Source organism: Mixophyes fleayi, chromosome 2 (assembly GCF_038048845.1).
Source record: "Mixophyes fleayi isolate aMixFle1 chromosome 2, aMixFle1.hap1, whole genome shotgun sequence".
Classification (NCBI taxonomy): domain Eukaryota; kingdom Metazoa; phylum Chordata; class Amphibia; order Anura; family Limnodynastidae; genus Mixophyes; species Mixophyes fleayi.
This window is the reverse complement of record NC_134403.1, coordinates 323,578,325-323,598,107: the sequence shown is the minus strand read 5'-3', so window position 1 is coordinate 323,598,107 and position 19,783 is coordinate 323,578,325. Positions and strand designations below refer to the sequence as shown.

Sequence of the window (19,783 nt, the reverse complement as noted above, 5' to 3'; positions counted from 1 at the left end):
TATATATATATACATATATATATATACATATATATATATATATATATATATATATATATATATATATAAAAATATATATACATAAATGTAGTAATAAAACTGGGTAGTTTTTTTAAAGTAAAGTGTGAAACACAAAAATATTTTGAAGTACAAAGTCATAATGGAATGTTTTTAATGTCATAAATATTTTTTTTATTGCCACAAATGGGCAGGTTACAGTTGGTGATGTCTATCTAGTAAACAATTGTATTATTCGCAAAAATGAGCATATCACAGTTGTCAGCAAACAAAGATTATAAGAATTTTAACTGAAGATCTTTTTAAAAACCATCTTGTCATTGAATGCACACAAACGATCTAAACCTGACAACCCTGATATATTGAGCATGTACAGAAAAGAGATAACTTAACTGTGGTCATTCAATCTACCCACACATATTCATAAAAACTCAGCAATTACAATATGTAGACTTGGATGAACACATTTGTTCTTAAAGCGTATACATGCTATGTGATAAACTTGTCAGTGTGTTTACTCACAAAACAATTTTAAATTGTATGTGATTGTTACTTTTTTGTTGTTAAAAAAACAAAACAAAACTATAATGTACATATTATACAGAATGCTTGGGACAGGTTTTTCCAAATAAGGATATCTCCATAATTTGGATCACCAAGCAAAAAATCCAGAAAAGGCGCATAATATATATATATATTAGGGTGTTATATGTTAGGTCTATATTGCATTGATGAGTATATAACAATTGACAGAGCAACTACAATAGCACAGCTGTAGAAACTGTGGGAGAGTTTATGTGGAATGATGCTTGAGCTTGGTTCCTTTAACCAAGTTCTAAAGAATCAATATATCAGTGTTATTATCAGATGCTGATACAGTTTTTTGTCAGAGCAGAATGATCCCTTTGAGATTCGATCATAGAATATGACAACCGGATGTCCGTTAGAGATGGCTGCACTTTAGATCGGTGATCATCTTCTTACAAATATAAAACAGTGAAAAGGGCACTGGGAGTATCACCAAGGAGGGTCATCACATTAAGGACAGAATTATTTCGAAAATCTATTGGAACATCTCAGTTCAGTTGCTAGAACCTGTGAGTTCAGTTGCTGCTGCCCTCTCTGCTCCCCCTTTTGTGATGTCTGCAACCGCCAAAACTTCTGTGAACATCGGGAATGAATGTCTTGGCTCTGTGTCCAGCAGTGAGCATGACGCCAAAGAAAAATACCTTACACACAGCTACTCCCAGCAGATGGATAACCACAAGGATACCTGTTCAGCACAAAAGCCTTCTCCAGAACCAGGAGGTGCTTTAGTTATGATAAATGGTGAAGGGCAGTCATGGTTGCCAGTTGACAGTCATAAAATTTCTAAAACGACTGGTTCCTTCAGGCCTCCACCTCCACTGCCTCTCCTCCTTCCAGCCGTGCCATACTACCAGTAGCTGCACAGGAATGCCAGTCACAGTGTCTTCCTTCTGTACCTTGTTAAAACCCTTTATATATCTGAAAGCTTCTAACATATTCCCCCTCCCACTTCTCTGCTCCAAGCTATACATATTGGGGTCCTTTACTTTTTCCTGGGAAGTTTTGTGATGTAGACCATGAACCATTTCCGTAGCCCATCTTTACACAATCTCTAATTTATTTATGTCCTTCTAGATACATGGCCTCCAGAACTCAACTCAGCATTCTAGGTGTGGTCTAATGACATATATATAGAGGCATTACCACCTCTATCTGCCTTCTACTAAGTCTTCCTACTGTATGCAATTTAGCATCCTACTGGCCTTTCCCATTGCTATGTTACATTGGCTGCCTATCTTAAAGTCATCTGTAATCGTTACTTTTAGATCCCTTTCCTCCTCAGCAGTTGCCATTAATACTATATTGTGTCTATTGAGTTTTGAGACTCAAGTGAGTTTTTTTAGCACTGAATTAAAGTTACAATACTGTTTACCATGTCTTTACCCAGATAAATCTGATCACCTCTACCCCACACCCCTGGAATATCTACCCTGTTACATAATATTGTGTCATCTGCAAAAAGCATACTTTCAATTCAGTACCAGTGGTAATGTCACAACTAAAGATATCAAAGAGGATTTGGACGAGCAAAGATCCTTGGAGGTATATTTACTAAAATACAGGTTTGAAAAACTGGAGGTGTTGCCTATAGCAACCAAATAGATTCTAGTTATCATTTATTTAGTACATTCTACAAAATGACCGCTAGAATATGATTGGTTGCTATAGGCAACATCTCCACTTTTTCAAACCCGCAGTTTAGTAAATATACCCTTTGGGGTACTTAATTGGTGACTTCTTCCTCTTTTGAATGTATTCCATTGCCTACAACTCTGTCTATCCTTCAACAAATACTGTATCTACCAAACTACCTTTGAAACCAATCTCAAGCATTCCAATTTATTTATCAGTCTTATTAATCACTGCATGATAACTTGATATGTTTCCCTTAAATGTCACACCTTAATAAGCAAAATATATGAACTGATTTCAACTAAGAGACACATAAGTATGTGTATTGGGCTTTTTGAATTTGATATTATAAAATAAGGCAGAACTATTTATTGGGGTATTAAAATAAAATATGTATATGAGACATAACTCATAACAGACTGATTATCAAACTATGTGTTGCATTACTGCTGTCTATATCGACAATATAATATTAAAATAAGATTTACCGTCTACAATTTACTTTTCATTAGAACTGTTCTTAAAATACTTCAATAAAATATATTTCCCTCAGGCAATGTTAAACATTAGTTAACATTAGACAATCAGTCTTTTTACAGTATTTTATTGCTTTGATTCTACAAGCGAAATCTTGTTTCTATTTTTAATAGTTTATCTTTTTAATTTATTGGTCCAGCTCTCAAAAGTGTTTGTGTGTGTTATATATATATTGCATTGTTATAGACTCTTCCCTGCGCCGTTCACACCTTTTTTCTATTCTTAAAGATTAAGATAAGACATAATATAAGTGCATGACTGCTAATATGTTAAAACTAAGCATATTTCCGAGCTCTATCAAAATATGTTCTTTCATCTCCCACACTAACCCAGCCACTGTTCCGCCGAGACTCTCTGTCATCTCTTTACCCAACAGCAGTGATGAGAACAGCAGAGCAAAGACAATTCCATTGTGCATAATACAGCATACACCATGAATGCAGACAGCACACTGTAAAACAAACCTGAGTTTTATGAAGCCAGATGGTGAAACAAACCACTCGCAACCCTATAAAGTCGATTTTGAAAGTAAATTAAGAAAAGCAGCTGAGAATTCATACTGTTGGGTAATTTAAAACTTTTGGACTATTGTTTATTAAAGCAAAATACTGCTATACCAAATTTATACAAATAACCTAGTATATTCCTTAACAAATAGTTTTAAAGAGATCAATGTGGCATAACAACTAAGCTAAAAATAGTTAAACATTTTCAAGAAGATACATCCATGTAAACCATTAACAAACCTTTCATCCCTCTTGGTCCTACACTCTCCTCTCCAGACTTAGCAAGGCCTGCAGGGAGTTTGGGGAAGAAGTGGGCAGAATTTTTGGTCCAAAACTGGCCCCCTTGAGATAAGTGCCACCAATGTAAACTAACGGGAGGCCCCTCTGTACCAAGAACGCCCAAGCGTGGGAAACTGAGAGGGTACATGAACCAAAGCCGAGGAAACAAAAGGGATATCTGGAGACAGGGATGGCTGGGAATTACGTTTCCTACTGGACTGTCCCTGCACAAAAGATAGAGAGAAGGATGAATATGTCCGTGTTCCAGAACCAAGGAAACTTGTTGTCTTTACATCGATGTGCGTCCACAGGGTGATTCCTGGACTGGACTTCTGTCTAGTTGGCAGTAAGGGGTGCGAGTCTTCACAGAACTGTACCTGGTCTATTGGCCAAAATCCAAGGGTTGGTATGTGTTGTGTTTTCCTTCCATGTTGTAGGACTTTGCACAGAATGATTAGCTGGTTTTAGTTTTGCTATAATTCTTTGTGATAATTTTTACAGAAAATTAAAGTAAAGTTCTTCAGATATTTGCCATGGGGTGAAATAATTACCCAGGTAACAGTACTGCGGCCAAGAGAATAAGGCTGTAGTTCAGCCCAGTAGTGTGGCATCCGTATGGAGTCACCTATGGTAGTCACCAAGGACACTATTAGCCAGACTGCATGGGTAATTAGCCAGTACTGTGACAAGTATCAAGTAAGGAAATATGTGTAGAGCGAAGCCCTGATTTTTCAGTCAAAGATTTTTCCAATTCAGGTTTTACTTTCTAGGTGTAATATATAGTTAATATAAGATCAAAACGATCAAACTATGGCATGCAAGTGTGCTCCAACTGAAAGTAATATAGTTAACTGTAGATTAAAGGAAAATTATTTCCTATAGAACATGTAGTATATGTCTTCAAATTAAAGTGTACCCATCATTTACACAGTGGGTGCAGCCATTTTGTGGGTGTAATTAATATTCATGGCAGTGTAGGCTCGTTTGATAGGAGCAGTTTATTAGGATTAGTGACATCAATGAGGTATGAGGCACTGAGACAATACAGGACCAGTAGTCAACCATTAGGTAGAAAACAATTGGAAGTAAATAAGTGTGTGTTGGGCGATAATATGGGGGGAACAAGCACTGTGAAGAGATTGAGGCGGTGTTGCCAACACAGGAATAGTAGATTAATGGGATAGAGGAAAGTAGAAAATGTTACTCTAGCAATCTGCTTCTATAGAAAAAAGCCATTTAATATGTTGTATCTTTTATTTGTACTACTCTTGATATCCTATAACAAGTTTAAACCCAGGAATCCTGCTTCTGCCAGCAGTCCTTCTATTGCTGCAATTTTCATATAGTAATGGTCTTTGTAATTTATATTGTCTCTGATAGGGGGTACTGAAAGGTGAACTATAAAGACAAGTCTGTTATTGGACATGAGTGAACAATAAAGATGATGGAAGATTTAGCAGGAAGATACACTGTCTCCTAGGATACTTGTCTTTCAACCTATTAACACCTTCTGTTAAAGTCATTCAGAAATGCATGGTGTGCTACATGTAAAAGTTATATTGTGGCTGGCATATCTGCTACATATAGCTCTATAGTCTGCTTCTGTGCAATAATTAAGATTACGGCAGTTTGCTCACATATACCACTACTACTGATACACTACTCCCTGTGTTTGCGTGGGTTTCCTCCGGGTGCTCTGGTTTCCTCCCAAACGCCAAAAACATAATGGTTGGTTAATTGGCTGCTAACAAACATTTCTGTCTGTCTATGTGTGTTATAGGGAATTTAGACTGTAAGCCCCAATGGGTTAGGGAGTGATGTGAGCGAGTTCTCTGTACAGCGCTGCGGAATTAGTGGCACTATATAAATAAATGGTAATAATAATACTAATAAGTAAGTGACACAATAAAGTCAAAATCTATGGCTATATATATATATATATATATATATATATAAAATCTCATAAAATTCAAAAGCATAAAACAGCCCAGATTAAAGTGAATATAGAGCAATAGTCTTACCCATAAAGTGGAATGCATGTACTGTATATTAAGTTAATATATTAATCATCAATCTTCAAAATACAATTTGGATAGCTTCATATTGAACACCCTTAGTTTGAATATTGAGATAATTTGTGTTCCTTAAGTAGATATTTAAGCATTACACGAATCTCTCTCTTTAATAATCCGCTCTGGTGTCTGCCTAGATTTCAGCTGCACTTTGGGAAGTGTGATGAACTGAGATGTAACTGCCTAGTATCCTGGATATAATGAAGATAAGGATTTATTGCCTTCACGCTGCTTCTGCTTGTTAATGTCTCTGAGAAAGGATGACTGTCTGTCTGCTTTGTTACTACCCTGAGGATACTATGAAAGCAGCATTCGCCGTTCACAATTCAGAAGAATAGAGATATTTCTCAGGGAGAGGACATTACCAACTTTTAAAACCAAATTTTGTTTTTTTGCAAACATTTTAATATGATCATGCCTCCAGCATTGAGAAGCACTAACAAGTCTCAAAAGTTCATTTTTTGCCAATGGTTGTACTGGCAAACAACAAATTGCTGAAAATTCTTACAACATGTATATTTTGAAAATAGTAAATATGTTAAGAAATATTACTTCAGGGCACATGTATAGTAAAGTATATAATTCAACAGCAAAATGCCAACATAACCTGAAATAGAGAGAAAGAGTCACCAACTGTAAACAACACATTACATGGACGTATAAAACGAATAAACCATAGCTAATTATATTGAGAGAACTCATTGTAGGCTGAACAGGCAGCTGTACTGGGCAGTTGGAGGACCGTAGGACACAGATCCAGACAGATGACTTTCCTTAGGTGTCTCAACATCTTCATCCATTTCTGATCAGCTGAACATAAAACTATAACAGGTTCCCAAGATGGCCAGGATCACTAGGTGATAGTTTAGAGTTGTAGGCTGACTACATCTATAGACGGTATAGAACATATACAAGATCCTCTATCACCTCTGTCACCTTCACTACCAGGGTAATGTAACATTTGCATTTACTACTAGCATTGTCAAGCCACATCCCTACATTGTCATGGGGTCTAACAATACACACTTGTATGCTTTGAATACACCTAGCACAAGTACTACTGTACACTGTTTTTGAGTTGTACACATCTTGAGATGTGTCTAACTCAACATCTACATGTAAGAACTTGTTTGCATGTGTATTCTCCCATGTACCTTCAAATTTGTTCAACTCTAAATAGTAACCAGAGCTTCCGCTTTCGGACAGACCCCGTCCACTTTAGTTAATTACTGTGTGGTAAACGGTCGGCATCTGTCCTTTGGAACTTGATAGTCGACACTGGTGTGTGTCATTTTGAAATATGGAATACAATGTGAAACCTAGATGGCCTTGGAGCCTAAGTTAGGTGCTGCATTTTCTTCAGCCTCCCCATCCATACCAGTTTTATCCCTCCCATCCTTTCCTGTCAGTCGTAGCTGAATAAAGAATTCTCCCCAGGTTTGAAAGTCTGGAAAGGCTGTGATTATAGAATAAAGGTGGAGGTCCGACATCATATATCTCTGCTGAAGACCGATTTTGTTCTGAATGGACAACACCTTATTTTATTTATAGTCCTAGTTCTAATCCTTAGCAGCAATGCTTTTCTTTATTAACTGAACCCCTAGCTCATATATTTAAACTTATCCCAAATTTACACAATACATAATCCTAAATATAACATTACTACACAAAATGTAGTCCAAAATCTTGTACTAACCATAAATCTAACCCAAGTCCTAACCTATAAGTAGCCTGAAAAATTGGAATGTCACTCTCTGAAACCTTAAACGTGCAAGGAACTCCTCCCAAAGCTTAAAGGGATCGTATATTGTGGTGAAATAATGATGTTATTGTGTTTGAGGCAGGAATTTAGTGGTGGTGAGTCCATCCAATCATGTGCTACTGACACCTAAGACATCAGATACAATCCAACTTACTGAATGACGCAACCTATAGTGTTTCAGTTCTCCCTGAAGCAGTGCACATTTAGTCATCCACAAATATATAATATACTTTGAGTTACATATGCCTAGACTGTGTTGTCAAATATCTGGATTATATCACTGAAAAAAACCAACAACAACATATCTTATTTAACTCATTGTGTACCTTGTGTCATGGAGCTGAATCCATTTCCTTCCCCCTATGTGTATGATACACAACTAGCCTCATCCCCCAAGTTGTTATGGAATGTACAGAAAGTCCACTTTCCAAATTCCTTTGCTAAGGGCAATTGTACTATAGTGTATGAATTTGGAAGGCTTGAGCTCCCTTAAAGCACTGGGCCACATTACAGACCCAAATGTGTTTATTACAGACACACAGTGGATTAGTGGACAGTACGGTGGCTTAATGGTTAGTACTTCTGCCTCACAGCACTGGGGTCATGTTCAATTCCCGACCACGGCCTTATCTGTGTGGAGTTTGTATGTTCTCCTTGTGTTTGCGTGGGTTTCCTCTGGGTGCCCCGGTTTCCTCCGACACCCCAAAAACATATTAGTGGGTTAATTGGCTGCTATCAAATTGACCCTAGTCTCTCTCTCTGTCTGTGTGTGTTAGGGAATTTAGACTGTAAGCTCCAATGGGGCAGGGACAGATGTGATTGAGTTTTCTGTACAGCGCTGCGGAAATAGTGGTGCTATATAAATAGCTGATGATAATATTACAATCCTCCAATGAGCACCTATTGCACCTGTCATGTATGGGGCTTTTTGAGAAAGGAGATTGAATTAAAATTTGTGCCACTGTGTAGTTTATGTTCATTATCCACTTACCTTGTTTTTTTGGCTGCTAGGTTTCTGCTCTTCCAATTTCGGAGCCTAAATTATGATAAAGAAAAGTTGACACCGTTTAATTTACAAAACATAGATACATTTTTTGCTATCAAAATGAAAGCATAATTTTGATTAGCTGTCTTAGAAAATCATGACAGTACACTGTAAATATATTCAATATATTTACAGATTCTTGTACTTGATAGAACTTAGTTTCTTCATTTCTCCCTAAACTTTGGTAAAATGTTACCTTCCTGTATAAAATCTTGACGGCAAGAGGCCATTTGCAGGATATTTGCCTGCTCTCCCGGCAGTCCGGGAGATCTACCCGAATTTTGGGAGTCTTCCGGACATTCCGGGAGAGTTGGCAAGTATGGTCTATTCTAATCTAGATGCTAAGGGTTCATAGAATTACCAGTTTGTTTATTTTTTATTTCTGTTAACGGCAGAATGCCATCTTTATCGGAACATCCTACCCATAACATCACAGTTTGTTATAAGCATATCTCCCAACCCTCCCGATTTAGACGTGACAGTCCTGATTCTGTTTTCTGATTTCAGTTTTTAACTACTGGGAATGTTGAGAAGTATGAGAAGTATGAGAAGTATGCCTACTCACCAATGGAGCAAGGTTGTCACCCCCTTCCCCCCGACCCAACTCTAAAAATGTGAAAGTTGGGAAGATGCTAAACAGATTTGTTGGAATGGAAATTATGTCAGACAAGCTTTACTTGTCATATTAGAATACCATGCACAGCCTTGGAAACAAACTTAATTACAATTTACTGCACCTGGTCTAAAATGTTTGTCAAAATCTAATTAAGAACTCTGATTTCTCAGCAAGACACCTGAATGAATGCTGAACGAAATGCTGTACCCTCTAGCAATACATGCATGGATAATTACGAAAATTAAAGATCATACAGATACATGACAAACACTTTGTATAGAAAAATGTATACACATAACACATGTTACAGTTCATTAAGCATCTGAGTAGTATGAATACTTTTCTTTATCATACAGCAATTATTCACTGTGTTTCAGCAAGGCTGAAAAAGGTGATTTAGAAAATGTAATTAATGCTGCATGAAACGTGTTTGTACATATTTAGTAACCTTTTAATTTTTTTGCCAATTGAAAGGCTATTATATTTTATGTAAAGAGCTATCTGGACATACAATATAGAAATTCTAGGGGGAAATCACTATTTCACTAGATACTAATTAAGTCAAGAAACAAAACGTGCGTGATAACCATAATTGCCAACTTTCTTACATTCCCCTCCAGGATATCCCAAAATGGACAAGCTTTGTGGGCCATGGTGACTCAATTTTGGCCATCATGGTCTTGCCCCCCGCTGTGCAATGCCGTGACTCACACGATTACACAGTGGGGTCAGGGATATTAGGACACAAACTGCAGCGAAATGCGTCATCAAGGCTCCTGTTCCGTCAACATCACCAGAAGGTGAGCAGGATGCCAGAGGGTGGCCTTCTGTCCTGGGAGCCAGGGAGAACTACCCAAAATTTGTGAGTCTCCCAGATGTTCCAGGAGAGTAGGCAAGTATGGGAATAACAATGGAGCCATGCTACAAATAAACTGTAGCTGTGATCCTATCTACAGAGAAGCCAATGAAGAATGTTTTTTTCACTTTGCATTTTTAGGGTCTATGGCATAAAATAACATAAACGTTCAGACATGCTTTAAAAGTCATGGCTCAGTGGAATGGTTATTTAATTTTTAAAGACCTGAGTCTTCTACTAAAGCATAGCATACCATATTAGTGTTGATCAGCACTAAAGAATTAAACTTTAAGTTTTAATTTTCCTAAATTATTGCACTACCTAATAATAATACTTTGTTGGGGGCCTCCCAACCCCCCCATGTGCTATATTTAGACAGGTTCTCTTCACTTACACATAGTCAGGACCACTACCAGTACATTTTGGTGCTGCTCAGCTCTCTTATAGTAGAAAGTCTCAGAACTACTACGTTGTATCTTCCATGGTACAGAGAGAGCCGAGAGGCTCCGGCAGTGATCACCAGATGGCCCAGCAATATGTTTTGGTTGTTAAATAAAATTTATTTCACTGTTTCTTTTATTCGTATGATATTTTTACTTTAATTCATTTTGTGATTTTTGTGGTAAAAATTTCCCAAAAATCGAGTTTAGCAAACATTATAGTCTATGAATAGAGCTGTGATGGTCAATTCATTCTACTGCCTGGTTGGGGTAGAACTAGAAGCACTATATCCAAAATCCACCGGCAAAACATTTGAAATTTCTCAGCCCCAAGCAGAATGTGGCGAATATTTTGCAAAACAGTTTTTTTAAAAAAATATGCTTATCTCTATTTGTTAAGAAGCATAACTTCTTTTACCTGCATTCTTTCCAGCATTTCAAAGAACTCTGCCGACTGAGAAGAGAAAAAGAAGAAATATATATTTAGTTATATGTATAGAAACATTAGGAGATATGACTGTTTAATATCTCACCAGTAGTAGCATACCAATAGTGGATCAACTTTAAATATAATATATTTATACAGGCACATTTCTTGTCATGCACAATATGAAGAGAATACCTTGTTAAATTGTGGCGTTATTCCCTTTACAGCTCAGAAAACTGTTCACAAAATAAAAGCACTGCAGGGTTGCTAGGATAAGTATTGATGTTTTGAAAAAAAAACATTAATTGCATACAAATCTCTGTTTATTCACATTTTAAAAAAATTGGAATAACATTGCAGAAAGACACAGGGGTCTATCTATCATAAGAACCTTGATGGCGGTGATTGAAAAAAAAAATCACTTATTGCTGCAATTTAACCAAAAATACCAGATTAACAGAGCGATATTCAGCTACCCCAACTATTCTGTCCTGGAGGGTTATGTGTTTGGAGGCAGATTCAATGGAAATGTGGAAAAAACAGAACTATAGTTTACAAACAGATATATATATATATATATATATATATACAAATAAAAAAGGGAAAACATTAATGGGCTAAACAAAAACTATAATTTGTGAACAGGCCACTTTACTGGTTAAATAAGCTCCCCCACGCAAAGGCATAAAATTTACCAATTTTGTGGTTATCGCGGTAACCCCTTGTTTATTTCACGAAGCAAAAACAAGCTCTATCACCGGTGAAATCACCTGTTTTCACCAGCAAGAGGGCTATTTTTCCTTTAATAAATCTGCCCCAATGTTCTGTCTAGTTGTCAAGCTTCTTCTAACAAAGAGAACAAAACAAGACAAGATTCTGAACCATAAAAGCCAAATAACAAAGTTGCTGCCAGGCCTCGAGAGGGTTAGATCATTCAGTGCACTTTCAGATCACATAGGGACCTGTTTTTGTGGTCAAAAGACAATTGCGCACACAGACTGATAGTTGCAAAACCATCTTATGATTTTGTTTTCAAATTTACTCGAAAAATAAATGTTGATACAAAAATATATATTGTTACCCAACTTCACATTCTGTGCATCCAATTAACATGAGTGTAGAAAAAAAATTGTACTATCTTCCACTATATGTGCTGTGAGTTTAACTGATTTTGTAGCCAAAATACAATGTTGAAAAATGGGACATCATAGCGCCTAACACTTCTTCAGCATGAGTCTTTCAAAAGAGACGTGGCATATGGTGGTTGAAGCGGAAATTTAGTAGTGGCAGTATGAAGATTTGAAGAATGTAAGTGGACGGGATATAATAGTTTTACAATGAAGACAATAGGAGAAGTGGCGGTATGGTATACCACTGCATACACCTCCACTTCAACCACTGTGTATATATATGTATATATATATATAATAATGGAGCATTACATAATAAGTGGTCATATTTTATATATTTTTTATATTTTTATATATATCATACTGAATATTGTTTGCAAAGGTTTAGGTGTATCTAGTACAGTATGTTTCAGGATAATGTATTTTCAAATCACTCTCCAGCAACGCAATGTCAAGCAAGCTAACAATTAACATGTACATTTCCTGCAGGACAGAGGATCCTCTCAAACATCCTATATGGAAATAAATATTTGCACATCACTGATGTATAAATTGTAACTAGTCAGGTAGTAACATGTGGCATTAACCTTTAAGAGGAGAATACCACTGTATTGAGATTCTCACACATTCTTTACATTAACGTTTTGTTTAAAAGTGTTTATTGACGGATAATTGAAAACATGTAGAATTTTGTCTATAAGCCTATAAACAATGCAGACAAAGAAAGTTACAATAATTATCTAACAACAAGTCTGCTATGTAATATAAAAGATTTGGATAAGGTGTGAAGGTTAACCAGTGATCCATATTTTAGGTATTAAGATGTGAGTTGTAAGGAGAAAAGGGGCAGAGAGAAAATAATTAGTTTCTATCAGTAAGATAAAGGGCCTGATTCATTAAGGATCTTAAATGAAGAGGATCCTTATTTCAGTCTCCTGGACAAAACCATGTTACAATGCAAGGAGTGCAAATGAGTGTTCTGTTTTGCACATAAGTTAAATACTGACTGTTTTTTCATGTAGCACACAAATACTTGATAGCTTATTTGTACACTGAAATTTAAAGTTGATATTTGTGTACTACATGAAAAAACAGTCAGTATTTAACTTATGTGCAAAACAGAACACTCATTTGCACCCCTTGCATTGTAACATGGTTTTGTCCAGGAGACTGAAATAAGAAGTTTCTTAAGTTAAGATCCTTAATGAATCAGGCCCAAAGTTATCAGATTCTAATAAAGACTTTTAACATTTTTCCTTCCTGGCCAAACTCAGTTGCACAGAAACGTCCTATTTCTTCTCCAATGTTCTGCTCTATAGAGTGAAACACTGAAGCTCTAGGCCCCAAATCAGCAAGAAAGGAATCATGTAAATACTATCTATAGCAGTGCACTTAAACACAACATGCTGCTTCCTCCTACTATTTATTTGCACATATACAATGCAACCAAATGTTGGATGCTGAGCTGTGGGTGTATGATGGAAAGTAGGAGAATGAAATACAGACAAAGAAGTGATAGCCAGTGGGAAAACATGTGTCTATTCAACTACCGTATGACATTTCTTTTTTACAAGACATAATGGTTTCCTGCTCAGTTAATAAATGCATATCCTGTGGTTTTGATGGACAAAACATCATTCTGCAGAGTGCTCTAATGTTAGTGGTGTAGGGATTGGTTTATTATTGCTGATGAAAGAACGAGAGCAGCATTAATGCACTCTGGGGAGCTTCAAACATTCACAGATATAGTTCAAAAGAATCGTGATTGCTAGGACAATATAAATAACAATTTTAGAAAGAAGATATAAAAAAACCAAAAACAACAACAACATAACAATTGTATAGTGAATACCTTTATATTTGTTAAGAGCTTGAACACAACATTCTAAATATAGAATCTCATGTAGCCAATGAGATGAGCAGAATGGAGGTAGGTTCACCGCTTACTCTCACTTAGGCACTATATAAATTCATAAATCACAATAACGAGGTGGGAAGAGTATATTCTACCCATTATATCATAGAAGCACTACGGCTTATAAACCATATTGCAAAAAGTAATGGTTTGACTGGTTCTAGAATATGTGGCCTTTCATAAATTTAGTTACTTCAGGTAACACACCCACCTACATTAATCCGCTTTTTGTGTAGCCTTTCCCTCATATATGCATTATTGCCTCCAGTGAATTAGTCATAACGACAAATTTAGACCAACAATAGACTATCAAGTTTGACTTACTTGTCTTTCTGCAGAAATTACAAATCTATGATACCATTAAGAGAGAATTAATGGAACAGGTGAACATTAAACTATGAAAATTGAATTAAAAAAATAAATAAATTATAACCTGTTAACATTCAATTCATATTATATCATTAAGTTTTACATATCAATATTAACAGCTTAAGGGTTATGTCACATGTGTGCTAGCACTTGTTTACCCTAGTTTGTACACACTTTCTATTGAAGCTGTAACAGATGAACACTTTTACATCTCACAGCTTTTAATGAGCTCTTAAAATGCTCTGTCTGGTAGGATCTGCTGAAATAAAATGTATTTCAATCAGAAAGCATTTCTAGTGAGCTACTGAGACACTCGCTGTCAGTGTTTTAAAATATATACTATATATATAATATTTGAATCTGTTTATTTACAATATTTTTTTTCCTAGTTTGGGCCTTCAGTACCACTGACATGCGTGAACCTGGCCACACAAGCGCTTGTCCACTAAGACCGGTCCGGCCAGTATTGCTTGAGGCACTTGTGTATCAGTCAGCTGCCCCGCAATATTTAAATTTAAAGATATAAGCAGCTATAGAAAATCAACCTTAAAAATGAGCCCATGTGCGTCAGTTTCGTAGGACCAAGTTAAAAACACAAACAAACTTCAGCAACACAAGTGCAGCGTTCATGAGTGCGCAGTCGCAGTTGTGGTGACAAGTTGAAGGGAAGCAGGAATATTCCCCTATCATATAAGAGTAAATAAGCTCAGAAAAAAATTAATGCTGCGTCTTCCAAGCTTAAGCTCTTATAAGAAGGGGGGATGTTTCCTCCTCACTTCAACCTGCTCCATGGCAGCGACTGACCGATTATGAATGCTGTGTTTTTATACACAGGGTCTCAATCACATTTGTATAACTGTGACATTTATAAGCTATTCCACTGCTTATATTTTACAAATGCTGGTTAAACCAGCGCTCTGATTTTAGGATTGTGCCAGATGCAGTGTTAGAGGGAAGCCAGCAGCGGGCGCCTTGTTGCTGGATAAAACAGAGCTTCTCACACATTTCAGCCGAGAGCTGCTTTTTAAATGTAATAATGGCTGATCTTCAGAAAGCAACAATTCACTTTTATTACCTGAGATTTTACAAACAACAATTCAGAATGCAGCAGACGACTGCTCTATTCCGGCTGTAAAACAGAGGTGTGTAACAGAACAATACACTTTTCAAGAAAAATAATTTGAAAAAGAGTTAAATGTGCAATTGAGAAATACTGTCCTTCAGATTTTAAGGATCTTAACTTGAGAACTTCTTATTTCAGTCTCCTGGACAAAACCATGTTACAAAGCAAGGGGTGCAAACTAGTATTCTGTTTTGCACATAAGTTAAATACTGACTGTTTTTTCATGTCGCACAAAAATACTTGATAGCTTATTTGTACACTGAAATTTAAAGTTGATATTTGTGTGCTACATGAAAAAACAGTCTGTATTTAACTTATGTGCAAAACAGAAAACTAGTTTGCACCCCTTGCATTGTAACAAGGTTTTGTCCAGGAGACTTAAATAAGAAGTTTCTTAAGTTAAGATCCTTAATGAATCAGGCCCTAGAATAGGATAAGGCCTGGGATTGATGGTTTAATTATTAAACTGAATGGAGTTTGTAGAAAAGGTCACAATATATTCCTCCCACTGAATAGTCACAATAATTTACTGAGTTTTGTATTACATTGACTTGAGGCATTAATATGCATTATGGGATTATAAATTTGCATAGCACTGTCTTCTTATACTGAGTACACACTACAGGTTTTTCACACAATAAACGACTGTTCGATACCACGTTAGTGTGTACGCTCCCACGATCATGTTTTATGGTACCAAAGCACATCAGAACTTCTAGTTTGATTTTATAAACTGACTAAAAACAATTATGAACGATGGGACAAATTCTGCAGTGTGTACGCACTTATAACAGCAGTGTAGGCAGATCCCCATAGAGTTTACAGAGTCACAATTCTTTAAGCTGAAGGTGATGACCGATGAAGAGCACAGATCTGAAGGTAAATCGTGTAAAATCGTTTAAATGTCTATGAATGAATCAGTCCTTGGTAAAATCGTTAAAGATATTGCATCGGAAGAAATTTTCTGTAGTGTGTATCCCGGTTTAACTCTTTAAGCCATTCTGTGGATAACCTATCAAAATACCACTAGTACATTAATGAGATATAAGACAGGGGTCTGATGCGGAGTTGAACTGATGCCCATTGCATAGCGTAAGTTCCAGAAATTTGTACCACAAAATGATCTACATTAGCGGAGGAGTCCAATTTAAAAACAGTCGCTTATTTACTCAAACATTTCCAAATATCTTTTTTGGACTTATTTGGGGTAGTGTACTGACATAGTAAAAGACTAATAAAACAGCAAGTGCTGAGCCATCTCTGTAAATTAATAATTTTTAACACATTTTTTACATCTCTAATAATCTCCAGCCATATCTCTGTCAACTTCTGTCTGACAACCCAGCAGACTGCACTTTGAATGCAGACTTCTCCTGGCTGTCATGTCTGAAGAATCATCAATCAGATTCCACTGGGGGTATTTCCCAAAGGTGCTGAGCATGGGAACACTACGGTTCTCCTGTTTGATGGAGCTGTGTCAAGGGTTAAAAATTTCAGTCCTGTCCAAAGTTACTTTTTAAGATATGTTTTAAAATGACACTGATAATTATGTTTATTGACACACATCCACCAAGACAGAAATATATATACAACTGCCCATAAATCACAAATTAATACAGCCAATCAGACACTTATGTAAGCCAATACCGTTTATCTGCATACAATTAATAAAACAGACCTAAAAACAGACAATTTGGAGAAGAGACACAGAGGATACAAATGGTAGATACTTGGTAGCTATGATTCCACCCCACTCAGCGTAGAGTTTATGTTTTTAAAGCTATAGTCATTATGGACCAATTGTAATATTGCAAACAACTAGAAATAACTAGAAAAGAGTTAAATAGAAACTAAAGTGCAGCCCACAATTATAATAATATAACAAAGAAACCTTTGAACATTGGATTTTCTCAAATACAACAAATTGTCTTTATGAGTTAGTTTTTCTGTCACATGTACAAAAGGTTCCCTTGTTATCTGCAGACTTCAGATTAGGGAATGCCTTCTTCTTCTGCGCCTGTCATACTACACTCGACAGTGTGTGATATTCAACTTGTAGGTGTAAGACTGTAGTACCGGGATATAAGGGCTCATCACAATAGGAGCATAAACATTTAATGCTGTTCACTGTCCATATTCAAGTTTTGGTTGTACAAAGTGTCAACCCTACAAAATTAGGATTTGTCAGAGTTTTTCCAGTAGGATCTATTATTCAGAGAGTTTCTTAAATAATTACTTTATTGCATCCCTGAAACAATTTGTTTCAATCTGCTCTCCAATTAAACAGCAAGTAAAACTAATTGGCAAATTACCTTGCTCACTACTGCCATGACGTCTGGATCCTATCACCAGTATATGCATGCAGGACGCACATCTGAGAAGATTATCCAGTGATGACAGATTAAAAGACTACAAAGGAAATGTAGTTTTAGAAGTTACAGTGTATTCCTAAGAAGTCTACAGTTGCCCAAGGCTGGAAGTCAGTAGTCAGCCTGGCCCAATCAATGCTCATGAAATAGAAAAGCTTTTGAAAGTCTCACAGAAAAAGTAATAAAATATGGTACATATTGGGGAATGTTTCAGTGAAAGGCGTTACATGTAACTAAGCATTCATCAGTCCTCTTTATGCACATATAGTTCTTATTCCTATGTTTCACTACTGCAGAGTTCACTTCAGGTAATAAGCTCTTCTTGATGTCAAAATATGCCAACTGCAGCTGAATGTGAGAGTGCATCATACAACAATGCTGTGACATAAAACACTGCTGCATTCTGCCTATGATCATTGGGAACACTCAGGGATATATTTACTAAACTGTGGGTTTCAATTTAAAAAGTAGAGATGTTGCCTATAGCAACCAATCAGATTCTAGCTGTCATTTTGTAGAAGGTACTAAATAAATGATAACTAGAAACTGATTGGTTGCTATAGGCAACATCTCCACTTTTTCAAACCCGTAGTTTAGTAAATCTAGCCCTCAGAATGGAACATGCTCTATTGAAGCACCAAGTGCATATGTGTTGCATATTTAACTTGCAATATTAGTGTTAAATATATTTAATAATAATACAACAGTCCTATAGAAAATTATCTTTACATAGGAACACCTGCATTTAAGTATTGTTATTTACTATTATATTGGAAAGTTACAGTTTATTTTTCCAGCTTAGCCTTCATCAAGGTCAGGTTATGATATAAAAAGGTTCTAAAAAAATGTACGCTTGTATTTATAGAGACAGACTAGACTACAACAACATAAATATATCCAACCAAATCGTAAAATATATAAAAGTGGGATCACTAATACATCTGACAACATGCCGAGTCTTTAATGAGGAATCGTAATAACGCTAACAATATACTTCTTCAATGGAAATCATAAAGTGGATTTGTGGCATATTGCTGTAAACACAGCCTGAAGCTTTTCCTAAGCCCCATGTTAATGGGACCTGGATTGAGAAGCAGCAGACTGTCACAAGCCAATTCCAGTCTCTTTGTATAGATGCTTTTATGGGAAATAGAATTTTAAAAACAGAAGTGTTCTAAACTTGACTACTCTGATGTGCTGTGTTAATGATCTGTAACCAAGAAATGCTACTGGGTTGCATAAGACTGTGAAGTTATAATAGGGTATTCATTCATTTCAGAGCATTTAAAAGTATATTTCTCATGTTAGTTCATTTAAAGTGAAGACAGTTTATTCGACATGTAGGTGGAAAAATATTAACAAAAGAAGTTTTGCATTTTTGTGCATTGCAACTGCCTAATTACACAAGTCTTAAAAATAAGCTTTTAGCTGTATATCTTTGCAGTTTTAATGAGTTTAGCCTATAACGGACATAAACAAAGCCTATGTGTGCCCATCTGAGATCCAGTGAAGTCATAATGGAATTTCACACATATCGAGGCTCATGCTGGAACAGCCCATTTCACAGAAGTACAAATGTCCATTAATGTAATCTCAGAGTTCAGCTTTTGCTTCACTATTGCGCACTGTACTTGTAAATCCCCATTTCACTGAATTTATACAGCTGGGAAGATATTGATCAGTCCATTTTACTGTGTGGTGTGGTTGGGGTAGGATGGGAACGCATAAGGCCAAACTCTGCTGGCAAATGTGCAAAAATTTGCTGCCAAATTCAGAACAAGTCAATATTGGATAGAACAGGTTTTGAAAATTAATCTCATGTCTACATACCTTAAGCCTAAAACATTGGCCATTACCAATAATGATAGTGGTACTTGAAAACACACAAATAGTAATTATCTGTTTGATACCACAATTTCCTGCAGCAGTTTGACAGGAGCTTCAAACCAGTATTGTGCTGTTGGGAGACTCTGCTTCTTCCACAATCTAACACTCATGGGTAGATTTACTAAAGTTTCTTAAAAGGAAGTGGAGGGATTGCCCATAGCAACCTACCAGATTCTAGCTATCATTTTCTAGAATGTGCTACATAAATGAAA

General features: G+C 36.3%; 1 protein-coding gene across 1 annotated transcript in view; it reads right to left on the bottom strand.

Moving 5' to 3' along the window:
• The window catches only part of RAP1GAP2 (RAP1 GTPase activating protein 2), a 258,657-nt gene that overhangs the window by 72,076 nt on the left and 166,798 nt on the right, over nt 1–19,783 (bottom strand). Inside the window, exons 3-4 of the mRNA XM_075196774.1 lie at nt 10,770–10,805; nt 8,386–8,430 (exon numbers count right to left, since the gene is read on the bottom strand). Of these exons, the coding sequence (XP_075052875.1) occupies nt 8,386–8,430; nt 10,770–10,805 (81 nt within the window). The remainder of the gene's footprint in view (nt 1–8,385; nt 8,431–10,769; nt 10,806–19,783) is intronic.